At 44.0% G+C, this 15,810-nt stretch overlaps 1 protein-coding gene across 1 annotated transcript; it reads left to right on the top strand.

Moving 5' to 3' along the window:
- The first annotated feature begins 201 nt into the window (after nt 1–201).
- Nucleotides 202–15,308, top strand: LOC115403705 (kelch-like protein 9). The gene is made up of 11 exons (XM_030112686.1): nt 202–386; nt 1,152–1,205; nt 1,938–2,071; nt 2,693–2,898; nt 3,557–3,689; nt 4,353–4,549; nt 4,821–4,896; nt 7,206–7,763; nt 7,901–8,080; nt 8,986–9,099; nt 13,201–15,308. The coding sequence occupies exons 2-11, from the start codon at nt 1,201–1,203 to the stop codon at nt 13,695–13,697; spliced, it is 2,100 nt and encodes a 699-aa protein (XP_029968546.1). The 5' UTR covers nt 202–386; nt 1,152–1,200; the 3' UTR covers nt 13,698–15,308.
- Nucleotides 15,309–15,810: the final 502 nt, after the last annotated feature.

Here is a 15,810-nt window from a genome sequence, read left to right as displayed (position 1 = left end):
CATGAGACGAAACATATTCAACTTTTAACTAATATCAGATTTACTCTTCCAGATAAATTCAGTTGATCAGAATCTCGATGTGCTGCTGTGCCTGAAGTCAGGTCCTCAGATCAGAGTGTGAAACCTGCTCTCTACTCATTTCACTAGCATGCGTGGAGGTGGAGGAAGACACCAGCAGAGAAGCAGAAGTAGCACAGGAAGTGGCTGAGGTCTGGGTTCGCCTACAGAAGCGGCGATGCTCGCTGAGGCACTTCGGCAGCGCGAGCAGCTGGCAGCCTGCAGCAGAAGGTCTCTGCTCCCTCGTTCTTCTGGCAGTTGGGCTCGGTTCACAGCAGCAGGCTGGAGGGAGGTCTGGGATCCGGGCTGCTGAGGAAGCTTTCCTCCAGGTAGGTCAGCTGGAGGCCTTCACAGGAGGGCCGGTTCAGGAGGAGGGGGGGGGGGGGTCCGTGGATGGCTGGAGATGATCGATGGGGGTTGAAGGTTTGAGGCAGATGTTTCATCCAGAAACACTTAATGCAGTGTTTTAAAGGAGACTTCATGAATGTTCTTGATTCCATCTTTGACAATGAAAGACTGAAGTTACAGTTAAATGTGTGTATTATTGTGTTTGAGGCCACAGCAGCATAATGTTAACTCTCTCATCCATGATACTCTGTACTCACTTTGTTCAACGTGCACGTTAAAGAAATGCTGTCGGAGACGAATGCAGCCGTGAGGTCTTTGAGATCTTGTTCCCTTTTTAAATGCATTATGACTGAGTAACACAAACTGCACAGGACTAACAGATCCGGCTAGAAACACTGAGAGATTTGATCCACTTGATAAGAAAGTTTTCAGCCAAAATAATCAGAGGTGTGAATTTCAAATATAGATTTCACTGAAATGCAGAAATAAATGCTGTTTCTGTACGAAGACAAACCAGAACTGAGTAAAAAACAAAGATGAATCATTTCAAACTAACTACATGGACATCGGAAATGGTGAGGTTATGTTATTCACCCGACAAGGTGTTCAGGTTGGACCAAATTCAGGCATGGGAAATATATGTTACTTTTCTATTGATCTTTTCATTCCAGGTCCTAAAAGCACAAACAATCTTCTGCAACCATTTAATAGATATACATTAAATCTCATCCTTTGTCTCCCTGTAGGAAGTCTCACCGGCGGAACCACAGCCCCCAGCCTCCAGAGGCCAATGAGATGGGGTGAGAACGGATCAGTAGAGCTCAGAATTTCTCAATTTTTCTGCAACATGCAAAAAGATAAAAGAGTTGATGATGACTGTCCTGACTGGAGTAAAGCATTTGTGATGAAGATAAAATCAAGACATTTTGAGATTTGCGTCGGTCTGAAGGGGAGCAGCAGTCGTTTGCCCCGCAAGGCCTCTGGACTCACTCCAGGAAGCAGCCAACGGTTGATCAATGGTGCAATCGGCAGGCCTTCACTCAGTTAACGCAAGAGGCAAAACTGTAAACACCAGAAGTGACTCAACGCTGCCCCCGATGGACAGCAGAGACATGACATCCATTCTCCATTGAGCCCCTTTAAAGACAGAAAAGTTCAAACTGATTGGCTGTAAAATACATCAGGCTGTTAGATCTGGGTTCTGGATGCTATTGATTGGAACACCTCAGAATTATCAATACCTTCAGTCAGGATCAGGACAGATAAGTAAAGCAGGTAATATCAGAACCTCGTCTTTGTGTCGGTTGTGCAAAAGCAGCTGTAGGAAGAGACGTCTATGCAGCGAAAGAGGAAGTGCTGAGGGCAAAACTTCTGTTGTGAAAAATGTTGTCGGTGCACAAACACAAAGGTTGTGAACTGATCACTGTGGTGGTTCAGCTGAGGCCTCCAGAAGCGATCTGGACTGAGGCCTCTCCAGATGTGGCATGGCGCCTGACGGACGCCGTCTGTGTGTCTGTCTGTCTGCTCTGCAGGGGAAATGGAGACGACGGCGGCGCAGGGCGGCTGAGCCGCAGACTGTCTCGTCTGAGCAGCAGGCATCAGTCCAGGGACCCCCCGAGACCCCCGGCCCCGCAGGAAAGACCCCCTGCTCCTGCTGCTCAGCAAGGTGTGTGTGTGTGCGTATATATATGTAATTATGTATGTGTATACACATGAATATCAAGCTAAAAAAAAAAACGAGCTTTCATTTATTCCGTTTTTTTTCTTTCAACTTTAGCTCCACTAAAACATGTTTGAGTTATTTTTACTCTCATTTGCTCTTTTTCTCTGCCGTTCTTCCATATTTCCTCCTGCGTTCTGCTTTTTAACACAAACCCTCAGCCCGACGGCCAAAATGGATTAAAAATGGAGCCACGGTGACTGAAGCTTCTCTTTCTTCCACTTCCCACACAGGCAGAAGTTTTCCTTTGTGCTGCACTCAGAGCCCGTCGCCACAGTACCTGAGATGTATTTCCAGCCCTAAATAAATGTTACCTTCAATTTTAGGAGCTGTTGTCTGTTTATCTCAAAATAAATCATTCTGCGAATCCTGCAGGACTGCCCTCTGGTTTTCCTCTGGTGGTAGAGCTCGTCTGATCGGAAAATACAGACAAATTAAGTAAAATACAGTGAAAATAAAGTGTTTGGACCAATATCTGACTTCAGCTAGCTGATGTAGTTTGTAGTGGAGTTTGCATGTTCTCCTGCTGCATGTGTGTGACTACCAGTGTGTTTGTGTGTGTTTCAGATGACAGGGCGCCTCCTGCAGCCGTGGCTCCTCCTCCTCCTCCTCCTGCCGCCGCCGCCGCCGCTGCTGCTCCTCCTCCTGCTCCTCTACACCTGTTCATGGTTTCGCCGCCGAAACGCCCCGACAAAGCGACCAAGCCCAGACTTCCCCCGCGGCCCCTGTCCAGAGTGTTCAGCAGCACCAGTCACGGAGCCAACGTGTTACAAGTACGTGTTGGAGGCACGCCGGAGGGAGACGTTGACCTGACTGTCCCCATACTGAGCATGTGCAGAACTGTGGCATCTTTCCCAAAAACTTGAGTTTTAGCCCATCTGCATGGAGACAGAGCCAGAACAGTTCTGAAACGTTCCATCTTGGTTTCCATTTTCAAAAAGTGCACCGGAAAAAGAAGGAAAAACCCATATTTTCTAGACAAGTTACACCTTTTTTGTTGTTTGGTTCATCAAGCACCTTATATTGAGAGAATTCTTTATCACAAAATATCACAATCTGAGACCATATCGATGGAATTGAGTGGTAACAGGATTCCTCTGCAGCTCCACAAAACAAAACCTCGTACGGTATTATTACTGTAACTCAAGCTAAATGTTCGACAGCAGGATCTCAGCTGAAAGTTCTAAAATATGCAGCAGAAAGAGTTCAGACTGTTTGAGAATTTTGTGGAGGATGAAAGAGAAAAGCTTAGAAACTGTTACTGTGATGAATTAAACGGAGAGGACGAATTGTGGACTAAAATCTTGTATGTTGTTACAGTTTATTTACTGGAGACCGGTGGTGAATCAGGAATTGTCTGAGCCTCGTCGTCTTCCTGGTGGATTTCTGTTGAGATCGATCGTGTGATATTTTAAATTCTTTTCTCCAAAGGGCTTTGACTCTTTCCGGATGGATGAGACTCTGTGCGACGTGATGCTGGTCCCTGGAGACAGCAAGGAGGCGTTCCCGGTCCACAGAGTCCTCATGGCCTCGTCCAGCGACTACTTCAAGGCCATGTTCACTGGTTGGTTCCCTCACACACAGTCCGACGCAGAGAGGATCAAGTTCACCAACACATAGCTGCTAACGTGAAGCCGTACATCAGATTTTATTTCTCTTTCTTTCTTCTCTCTCGACGGGACTTTCGCCCTCAGATTGACGTTCCTCAAGTTTATTATAACTTTATGACTGAATTCCAAAAAAAGTGTGATGAGTGAATCGATCTTCCCTTTTCTCTGAATTCATTTCAGTTTCATTATGTGACACACACAAATGTTTTCTTGAAAAACCTAGAAAACAAAAAAAAAAAAAACATTTTATGAATGTGTTTGAATTTACTTCTGAAATCCGTTTTAAGGACATGGACACACGGTAGCTGAAGTTGTGCAGCTGCAGAAAACACGGGATGGTTGTAGTCATGCGACCCCATCCTGCTGCACTCAAACTAACCCACTTTCACTTCTGGCTTGAGCGTTCACAAGTAGTGAAAGACTAAAAGAAGAAGTACAGTATGTGTCGACACTCCCTCACTTCTACATTGACGCTGTTTTCTGAGCAGCTACACACACTAACCCTGCCTCATCCTCACACACTGTGTTCTTGCTGACCGCACCAATGCGGCGGTAAATCCTCCGTATCAATGCAAATCCACGTTTTCAGCGCGCTGCCTGTGCTTTCCCGCCGTCAGGAGGCATGAGGGAGCAGGAGATGAGGGAGATCAAGCTGCACGGCGTCACCAAGGCGGGTCTGAAGAGCGTCATCGACTTCATCTACACCTCCAGGGTCAGCCTGGACATGGGGAACCTGCAGGACACGCTGGAGGCCGCCAACTTCCTGCAAGTCATGCCGGTCCTCAACTTCTGCAACCAGCTCCTGAGCAGCGAGGTGAAGGTTTCACTCCCATGTCACGAGCCCTGCTCACTTACCAGGGAAAACCCCGCTCTGCCCTTCCTCTCCAGAAAAGTTCGATCATATGATCAAATAGTTTGTGAAGAACATTTTTAAGGCCTTTTTTTTATTATTATTATTATTTTTTTACAAATCCACAGCAGATGATCATTATTTTCTGTCCATAATGTTTCTGTTTGTTGGAGCTAATAAGCAGAAAAATCCCGACTGTTCAGTTTATCTGATCTTGTCTTATCTTATCTTGCAGCTGACCATAGATAACTGCGTGGAAATCGAGCGCATCGCCGCCGACTTGCTGCTTGAGGATGTGCAGCAGAACATCGGTGAGAGATTCTAACCTGAGATTCTTCTTCAGACTCGCGGATGAAGGTGGAGCTCAAGGCTTCTGAATCAGGGCGGCTCCACATCATCAGATTTGTCAAAATAGAAATGCTTTTTTATTTCAAGCAGTCATGAAAAGTTTATGGTTTAAAGCAGAAGTGGGAAACTCTCAACATTATTAATTCCATAATTTTTCCTTCTTCATTACCTGGGAGCTTTATGGAGGAATGTTTTATATAATAATCACAGCAGTGATATTAAAGTGGGCTTTTTAATTGGAATATATATTCGTATATGGGTTGAAAATGGTTTCCCTCTCACAGCCAGGGAGTCCCGTCGTGTATTTAAAAATTAGCTTGTGGAGCATAAAGAATGGAGATGCTGTTCACACTGGGCCGTGAGATCCCAGGTCTCCTTGTCTGGCGATTATTTAAGATCCACCATCGTACTGAATTTAAAAAATCCCTTTTTTAAAACTTTTATAACAATGCAAAAATTCTAGAGAAGAATATACATTTTACACACATAAATCAAGTTTTTTTTTTTTCTATTTCAATACATTATTTTTGTCCAACAAAGTTCATTTTAATAAAATTTTCCCATCTAGAATAACATTTGCAAGAAAAACATTCTGGAATAGACGTATAGAAAAATGCATTAGTACTAGAAGAAATTGCTTTTTCAAACAAATAAATTAAAACAGGTGAGGGAAAATGATATGAAAGACATTTTCAATTTTAAATAGTGACTGAACAGTTTGTGTGGCAAACAGTTGAACAGGAAGTTAAAAATGTTGAAGTTAAAGGGTTGATGGAACCAAAGATCTTAACACTGCTGAACTTGAAACACACTTAAAGTGTTTCGGTTCTAAATCTGCTTCATCCTCACTGTTAGTCTGAGTCTAAACAAAGACTCAATGTTAAATGCCAAATTTGACTCTGTGCACATGGTACGAGGTCAAACTACAAAACTTGAGACCCTAAACGGAAAAAAAACACTGAATTCTTGTGAAACGGAGTAAAGAATTATTGCGACTGGTTCGGAGAACTCAGGACATCAGAAAACTCTGTGGAGCAGAAGCTCTTAAAACTGGAGCAAACAAAAACTAATCGACAGAGTGCTGGAGATCGCCGAAGCCGATTGGTAAAGCACTGAAACACACCGACAAAACCAACAACCAGAGCACAGAGACGAGAACTGGTCCACAGCGACCAGGTGGAGATGATCACACCCTCAGACACCAGCGAGACCCGTCAGGACAGCAGACGGAGGAGGGGAAGTCACGGAGCCGTCAACAGGGCTTCCATCCTCCTGCTCTTATTCAGATTTTCAAAATTAGCAAAAACATTCATGGAAACACCAGAAATTTGAAAAAAGGCCAAAAATTCACCCAAAAACTTTTCACACTTAGAGGAGGTGGATTTGTCTGCATATCAATAAAAGAAAAGTTTGACTTTTCGCTGTGGAAGATGTTTTTAACTGATGACTGGACCGAACATCACATCACGTATATGTTATTGACAGCGGATAAAAAAGCAAGGTGTGTTTTGGAGGGATAAAGAAGCGAGCATTAAAGGTATAATGGACGATGTTTTAGCCAATGAATGGCGTGATGCGAGTGTCAACTATTGGTCCTCCGACATGTCAATCACGCTGAAGAAATGCCTGCGTCACGCCGTCAAGCGCGCTCGTAGCAGCAACAGAGCAGCTATGATGGTCTGGCGCATGCGCGTTTTCAAAAAGCGAGTAACAGACGTTCGGCTTCGACTTTTTCGAGAAAGTCATCCTTTATGCCTTTAATGTGCGAGTGGGGTGTTTCTTCTGTGACAGAGACTCTCGCTCTCATTGTGTCGACTCTTCCCTCAGTAATTGCAAAATAATAACAAAGTCACGTTTTCTTTTTGTGCATTTTCACCAAATCCGCTCAAGAATTTCAACGACTGCTGCTGTGCACACACACACACCATGTAAATAGTGATTCTGCACAATAACAGCAGTGTTTTCCTCCAGTGTCAGATCCAGTCCAGATTCTCCTGGACTGCTAGTTTTAGAGCTGAGAGTCAAACTGACAAACAATCCAGCTGCCCATAGAAATATCCCAGTTCTCACCTGTTCTCACTGAAACAAAGACGCAAAAATGATGGGTTTCCAGTTGAAATGAGGTGCAAACAGAGATTTAAAAAAACTCTAAATAATGCAAGAACCCGACGACCCGAATGCTGCCTTCGGTCTTTATCTCTGGCTTGTTTTGGACTCAGACCCTGAACGTGTCGGCCTGTTGTCACGATCGCTGTTCCTCATGTCCACTCAGGTGAGTTTGTGTGCCGGAACCTGTCGGACCTGGTCCAGAGCGGCCGCTTCCTGCAGCTGTCGCAGAGCAGCCTGGCCTTCGCCCTGTCCAGCAACTCCCTGCAGGGCTTCTCGGAGCTGGAGCTCTACCACATCGCCCGGGAGTGGCTGGACTTCGACCCCTCCACGCGCAGCGCCTCCGTCTACGCCCTCATGCGCCACGTGCGCTTCCCGCTCATGAGCCCCGGCGAGCTGATCCAGATCTCGCAGGAGGACGAGGAGAGGGGCGACTCCATGATGCGCTCCGACACGTCCTGCGTCAACCTGCTGCTGGAGGCCAGCAACTACCAGATGATGCCCTTCCTGCAGCCGGGCCTGCAGACGGAGCGCACGCGCATCCGCTCCGACGCCACGCACATCCTGGCGCTGGGCGGCGTGATGCGGCAGCAGCTGGTGGTCAGCCGCGAGCTGCGGCTGTACGAGCAGGAGACGGGCCTCTGGAGGGCGCTCAAGCCCATGGACGTGCCGCGCTACCAGCACGGCGTGGCGCTGCTGGGGGGCTTCCTCTTCATCGTCGGAGGTCAGGACGTTTCCCAACTTCACATCAAACAGTCCAGACTGTCTCAGATCCGGCAGAAATGTGATCATTTTACAACATTTTGAAATAGTTTAATGTACATGTGAGGTCAATACTGCTTGTTTTGTGTTGCTCTACAGGTCAGAGCACCTACGACACCAAAGGGAAGACGGCCATCGACAGCGCCTACCGCTACGACCCGCGGTTCGACAAGTGGCTCCAGATCGCCTCGCTCAACGAGAAGAGGACGTTTTTCCACCTCAGCGCTCTGAAGGGGAAACTCTTCGCTGTGGGAGGACGAAACGTCTCCGGAGAAATCGGTGAGACGCCAACAGGATTCAGCAGCTGGATGGAGGTGGAGTCACATGAGTGATGCTGTGTTCTTCTGGGAAGGAATCCAGTCTGCTCTAATGTAGCCAACATGTTATCCGATGTAGTTGAAGTAGAATTTATTCATATGCAATCTGCTGTAATGTGGTCACGCCTAAGCAAATTTAATGTAATCCAATATCTAATCTAATCTGAGCAGTGTTCAGGTAAAATCTGACTTCACAAAAAGTGGAAGTGAATTCTAATCTAATGTAGCCTAAACTGTGCTGCACCAGATATCATCTAATCTAACAAAGTCTAGTGAAATCTAATATAATGTACCGCTTCAAATACACTCCCATGTAATCTAGGCAAATGTGACTGAATCTAGTGTAATCTATGATGCAGTGAAATGTAATTTAATCCAATCATCTACAGGTCAGAACAGAGGAAAAATTGGAAATAAAGTTTAATTCAAACTGAAATTAATTTTAATGTAATGTCACCTAACTTTTTATGTGCCTAACATCATCTAATCTAATCTAATTTAATCTAACAATATATACCAATATATTTTCTGATCTAATCAAATCATTTCTTCAACATAACATCATAACAATACACTTTAATTAAAATGTCACCTTTTATATTTTTAAGACACTTTAGAATGTGACTTAAATATTGTTCCTTTTTGTCACTGTTTACAATAAATTCTTAGGATTTCTTCATATTTTGGCTCATTTTGAAGGAATGAGTAAAAAAATAGTTAAGAGAAAGTTCATGATGTACAAATAAAGCACTGATACTGATCTGTTTATATTCAGGAAAAACTAATAAACCTGCTGATCCTCTGTAAATCAGTGTGTAGCCGTTGAGTTTGGATTAAACCTCCTGGTCTGGTTGTGTTTGGGACTAGACTCAGTGGAGTGTTACAACCTGAGGACCAACGAGTGGACGTTTGTGGAGCCGATGGTGGAGCCGCACTACGGACACGCCGGGACGGTTCATGGAGACCTGCTGTACATCTCAGGTAGCAAGACCGCTGGACACACACACACACACACACACACACACCAAACACACCAAACACACCAAACACACCAAACAGAGCACAACAAATAGGATCATGACAATTCACTTCAATAAATCCACACTGAGCGTCAACATTTTTAAGCGAAACAGTTCTAGAGAAACTTCTTATTAAGCCTTTTTTTGAGAGAAATATTTTTGAAAATTAAGGAATAAAGTTTTTATGGTGAACAGAGATAAAATGAACTCAGGTTGCATTGACACAACAGCGTTTCAAGTAATGTCCCATGGTTTTTGACTTTGCGTTTCAGAAAGGGTAATATTTTAAATAGCGATGTCCAAATCTAAGATTAAATCTTGGTTCTGGTGGATCTGGTCCAGCCTTTCGTACTGCACATCACCACAGACTGGCCTCTCTGGCTCTGTCTTCAGTTGGTTCAGCTCTTATCTCTTAGACAAGAAACTGACAGTAAGTCTGGCTTCTTGTTCTTCAGGAAGCCATGAAATAAAATGTGGCATCCCCCAGGGCTCAGTCCTGGGCCCCCTGCTGTTTGACATTTTTATGCTTCCACTTGGAAATGTCATCAGGAGACATTACCCAGCTGGCATTCAACCGACCTTAAACGTTGAAATTTAGTTGAAATAATGTCAGTTGATGAAAAACATGAATTCAACGTCAAAACAACGTTGACACTAAATGGTTGAAGTTGTGTCGTAAACTCACTGTGGATTCAACATTGGAATATCAACATTTTTTAAACGTATATCTAATCGTCAGTATTTTTAAAATAACGACTTCTAAAAATTTAGCTGAAATATGTCAGTTGAAAAACAACGTTGTTTCAACATCCAGACAACGTTGATAAATTTACCATTGGAAAAAGTGTTTATGTGAATGTTAACCCCCGCCTTGTATTTGAGTCTGTTTGTTTTCATTGTCTCGTCAAGATAGAATTATGTCTAATAAAAGAGCCGCCCAAGCGGTTAAATTTAGTACGTAATTCCATCGAATTGTGAACTTGGGTGAAACACAAAAGAAACATGTTTAAAACCGAGAGTCATGGTTAAAACCACCACTTTGTTTCGTGTGTATTGCACTGTATTTCAGGATAAGTAGTTTTCTGCAAACTAGTGGTCAGCCTCCCATTTGCACATTAAGTGCTCAATAAACTAATAGCTCGACAGGTAAGGCTGATGTTCGCTGTACAGTAAGTTGTGAGTTCAAATCCCGGGTTTCACCTGTCTGCAATGAAAAGTGTAATTGACTGAGAGAATATGCCTGAAACTCAGACTGCAAGCCTGGTGGTCAGATCAATTTTTAATTTTCTGCACTTTTGCTGCTATACTGCTCAATTGAACTAAAACCAACACTGATTCATGGTTGAAGACATGACGTTGAAATAACGTGATTTCAACGTTGATCAGATTTGCAAAATCGAAACAAAATTCAACAGTTATTCAACATTGATACCTGACGTTGATTCAACAGTGATTCAACGCTAAAATGCCAGCTGGGTAAGGCTCACAGATATGCAGATGATACACAGCTCTATATTTTATTTTATTAAACCCTCGGATGTTCTCTGATTTAATCATGTGAAGCACTAAGTGCTGCATTTTACCGTTTGAAAAGAGACTGAATAAGGACATGATCTGAGATTAAAATAAGGAACCATTTAGAATGTTTACCATCGTATTACAGAGTAAAATACTGGTTGTCTGATCAGGATAATGTGACTGTTACAAAGGAAAGATGGCGTCTTCCTCTTTCGAATGACGCTTTCATGCATTCATGCTGAAGATGATTCACACTGTTAAAGTGTTTCTTGACTTGTCACATTTTCTGCAGAAAGAACAGCGAGTTTAAAGGCGACCAAGAGAGTCACCCAAATCTCACTCTGCGAGAAACATTTTGGGCGAATCCCAATTCTCTGCTTAATCCTCAATCTTACTCCTCATTCCTCAAAATGCGCGCTCCCGTGAGGTTAAGTGGTGTCCCATTCCTAAACAAGTTGAGGAAAGGAGCGAGACTAAGGGACGTTATCTCCCTTAATTTTGAGATTCTACCAGACCTACCTTGGAGTTAAGGAGAATCCAGAATGCTTGTTAAATAGTTCGTTTTGCTGTTATTTTATTAATAAAAACTTGTGTATATTACTTTGGGAGTAATTGTATTAACTTTCTATCACAGATAATACGTATTTGCAAAGGCTATTAGAAAGAAATCAAGAAAATTCATTTGAATGCATTTATTAACAAGGTCACACATGCAAAATGTTAAATATTTCTAATGCAGGGTGCATTACTTACAGTTATAAAGGGCGTTGTTATGGATCATTGACCAAAAGTATTACTGCTGCCAGCCCCCCACCACCACCACCGCTACCGCGCTAAATTCTGCAGCGCCTTGACAACGGAGAGGGAAAAAACAACAGCGGTCCACGCGTGTGCGCTCTCTCTTCTTCGGACGGTCCAAAGAAGCGTCGCGCTGGCCGCTAGCACCCTCCCGACGGCCAAAAAACTCCCCGCCGCGCGCGCTCCCCCCAGGCCAAACTTTTTTCCTGCAGGAAACACTGCACTTCTGGCTTTCTTCTACCCTCTTGCGCAGTGCTGCCCCCTGTGGTCCAAGGACGTAACTGTCTTTAAGGGTTGTCCCATTTCCAAGTGACATTACATTCCTTAACACTTGTTTTTAGGTAGCACTTAATTTGAGATTGAGGACCAAGGTTGAGGAGTGAGGATTAAGCAGAGAATTGGGATTGGGCCTTACTAACTTCATATTCAAGTAGCTGCAAGTTCCTCAGAGGAAATCAGAACGACCGACCGCGCTGAATTCATGCATAATATGTACGTAATCTACCAACAAGTCTTTGCCTCTGATTCATCGCTCCTCTCTGAGCAGTGTGAGCTGCTTCGGCTGACCTTCTTTCAAACCGCTTCCTGTTCAGCTGCAGACTCTCAGGAGCAGCTCTCACCTCCGTCTCAGTTTCACCGCTTCTAATCTCAGGGACAGAAACCCGAGCTGCACACGAGGGGCCGAGAGCACGGAAACGCCGAGACCTGTGGTTGAAGTGGACAACGTCTCTTCGCACCTCGGTTTAAACCCACGCAGACTGCAGAAGCTGCAATCTGCTGGGAAATAACAAGAAAACAAGGGCGCCCTGCTCGGGGGACAGACAGGAAGCTCTGCTGCAGACAAAAGAAAACACTGCTGCAATGTATTAAACATGATACAATAATCCACAATGTTTACCTGCCCCATACAAGATGAGTTACCGAATATTAACATTCAGGATACAACACCTTCCATTAAACAAGCATTTTAACTCACAGCATAACCCTAGTGGTGACATTTTAGTGAGTAGCAAAAGAAACTGTCAGAATCAAAGAGTTTTTTTGAAATTTAAAGTTTAAAAATGTTGAAAAGATACCAAGAAGTGAAGAAATATACTGGATGTATGAGGTCTGGTTATATACCGGTAAGTTGAGTTCAGAAAATAGATTTTATTAGATTTGTACTTAGTACAAATATCTGAAACTATTTAAACTGTTTATAATTTCAAAAACGTTGCCTGAAAATAAACTTTCTTATTCTATTTAACTACTTAACTTTTTAACCAGGAATTCCCACCAGAACACTGTTATAATATGAAACTATGTGTATTTTATACTGAAAGGGGAAAAAAAAAAACACTGTTGAAACTTAATTTTTATTTATTCATGAAAGAAACGAAATCTTATATAACTCTGACGAATAAAGAATAAATGATTTGTATTAAGAATTTGGTATATTGTACATTTTACCAGGAGAAACTCCAGGCATGCACAGGGAGAACATGCAAACTCTGCATAGAAAGGGAATCAAGCCCTGGAATCAAACCAGTGTTATCTTGCTGTGAGACACAAGAGCCAACCACTTTACCACTGAGAGTCCAGAAGATCGTCTGAGGCTCGACGAGCGCTTCAAGTGAAAATGCATCTTTTTGTATTTTCGTTTCTTTTCGCGTTTTGCGAATTCTCCTTGTTTCCACGGAAACGGCAGAACGTTTGAGGCGGTCCCCCGGTGCGCCTCCCTCTCCTGACCCGGTCTCTGGTCCCGCAGGCGGAATCACCCGCGACACCTTCCAGAGGGAGCTGTGGTGCTACGACCCGGCGGGCGACGCGTGGAGCCGGCGCGCCGACATGATGGAGCTGCGGGGGCTGCACTGCATGTGCACGGTGGGCGACCGGCTCTACGTCATGGGCGGGAACCACTTCCGCGGCAGCAGCGACTACAACGACGTGCTGGGCTGCGAGTTCTACAGCCCGGCGGCCGACCAGTGGACGGCGGTGGCGCCGATGCCGCGCGGCCAGAGCGACGTGGGCGTGACGGTGTTCGGCGGCCACGTGTACGTGGTGGGCGGCTACTCCTGGAACACGCGCTGCATGGTGGACATCGTGCAGCGCTACGACCCCGAGCGCGACCTGTGGGAGCGGGTGTTCGACGTGCTGGAGCCCCTGGGCGGCATCCGGGCGTGCACCATGACCGTGCACCTGCCGGAGGGCTCGGTGGACGAGGCGCAGATCCCCGAGGGCCCGCTCCCCACGGCCAAGAGCTGACGGCCGCCGGTGGGGGGGGGGGGGGGGGGGGTTCCTGCTGAGGTAGCATCAAACAATGGTTCTGAGGTTTGGGGGGGGAAAAAAACAGCACAACCAAACGGCGAGACGAGCGCAGTCTGACTTTTTCAGGTCACTTCCTGTTCTCTCATCTGCTCGGCGCTCTGCAGGCGACCTTCACGGCTCAAACCTCCCAGCTGAGACTTTTCTGTTTGTCACGTCAGAAACGAGCTGCATCGTCAATTAGCTGCTTACATGAAGATGTTTTGGAGCGAGACGCAGGGTCCAGCTAGTCTGTCCTCACCAGCAAACTGTATAGTTTTTGTGGAGTTTTGTCGTCTTGCCCATGTGTGTGGTTTAAAACAGCGCCCACTAGTGGCTCTGACATCGTTTTCATCACCCTGCTGTACAAACCAGCTGCCAAAACATCCCGTGTTCTTCCTCGAGTTTGTCTTTGTGTTTTTGGATCTCAGGTTTCTGGACTTGTCGTCAGGATTAAAGCTTTTCTCAGCTGTTTCAAATAGAAACGCCGTCGTTCCATCGTAGCGTTGAAGCTCCTGAAGATGGTCGGTTAAAAATACTGTTTGAATATGTTACTGAGTTGTTCGGGTTTTTCACTGACTCGGTGAATCGGGAAGGCGGAGCTCCACCTCCACAGGAAGCGGTTTGTTTCCCTGCCTGACATTTTGCATAATGTGGGACCTTTAAACTCAATAAACAGTTAAAACTCTGTTTAGTGTGTAAGAGTCAGCTCCCGGGTTTACCGCTGATCCCCGACCCTGAAACTGGTTTCAGTCTGTAAAATAATGATATCAAAAGAGCAGAACAAGTCGTTTCTTTGTTTCCTGATTCAGAATCTCAGACCTGAAGCCAATGAAGCGGATCATCTGTAACGTGGGATGAAATCTGCGGTGAAGAAGCCGCCGTGTGGCTTTTATTCATGAAGGGTTTGGAAAGTTCTGCACTCCAGAGTCATGAGATTAAACCACCAGGCCTCTTTTTTTTTGATCTGGCGAAGGAATTTTAATGCAGCTGTAGTAATAATGTGATTTTATTATAAAAACATCTATGTTAGCTGCATCACTTTCAGTTTTCCTGCCATCGTCGTGTAAACGGGACGTCACTGTGAAACCAGCTCATAAATTATCCTAAAATCTAAAAAGGAAAAAAGACTCTTTTTTTTTCCATATTTTGAGTCGACGGGTGTCCGAGGTTCAGTGTCTGAGGGCAGATTTTCACTCAGCTGTTCTTACTGACTTATTTTAAATAACCAGGTCGTTTTCCATCGAGTTGTTGCCTGAATAGATTCTTCCGCTTTCTGGACATGATTTCTTACATCTTAACAAAAATGCATCACAGAAAAAGAACAAAAAAAAAAATTCTATAATTTGCAGTCGTGTATAATATGCATTTATTTTTAAATGCCTGGGTGTGTCTACTGCTTCATTTTTAAGACTTTTTTTTTTTTTTTTTAGTAGAGAAGCTTTTTATTTTTGCATCATGTAGCGTCATATTTTGATATATAATTTAATTCCTAATATAAATTGTATCATGAAAAGTGTGATTGAGCATTCGTGTTTTGCACCAGCAGATATTAAAATCCGTTTTTCTGTTGATGTTGCACTATTTTCGGTTATTTTAGAAGTGGTGAAGTTCATTCAGTCATGACTTTTCATAAATTTAATTTAAAAATCAGTTCAATCAGCTGTTTTTTTTTTTTATTAGGTCAAAGTTATCTGTTTATTTTATTTAGTTAGTACCATATCACTGCTAATGGGGATGAAAGTGTTGCATCCATAAGGATTACAGTATTATAAGACGGAAGGTACGTCTGCACCACATCACATCAAAAAGGTTAAAAAAAAAACTCTGTTTTTGTACTTGAGTAAATTTCAATGTTTTTATCAGGACCTCTGTAAAAAAATGTGAATATTTCTGTCGACTTTGTAACGTTCTCTACTGACATGCAGCGTTTTAAGATGAAATAAAAACCTTTACAGTTCCTCTGGTTCCAGTGAAGTTCAGTCGGGCTTGGAAAAGTGTTTTTCCACACACAGCTTGCAGGAACACACTGATGATAGTGAAGAGTCCTTGAAGCTTCGTCCTTCACCTCCAG

The sequence above is a fragment of the Salarias fasciatus genome, chromosome 16 (assembly GCF_902148845.1).
Source record: "Salarias fasciatus chromosome 16, fSalaFa1.1, whole genome shotgun sequence".
NCBI classification, from domain to species: Eukaryota; Metazoa; Chordata; class Actinopteri; order Blenniiformes; family Blenniidae; genus Salarias; species Salarias fasciatus.
This window is presented reverse-complemented; position numbering and strand designations above follow the sequence as displayed.

Bases quoted from the DNA above. Each gene is read 5' to 3' on its own strand.
- LOC115403705 (XM_030112686.1), top strand. The intron at 2,072-2,692 runs GTGTGTGTGTGT...TGTGTGTTTCAG, and splicing joins TGCTCCTGCTGCTCAGCAAG to ATGACAGGGCGCCTCCTGCA. The intron at 4,550-4,820 runs GTGAAGGTTTCA...CTTATCTTGCAG, and splicing joins ACCAGCTCCTGAGCAGCGAG to CTGACCATAGATAACTGCGT.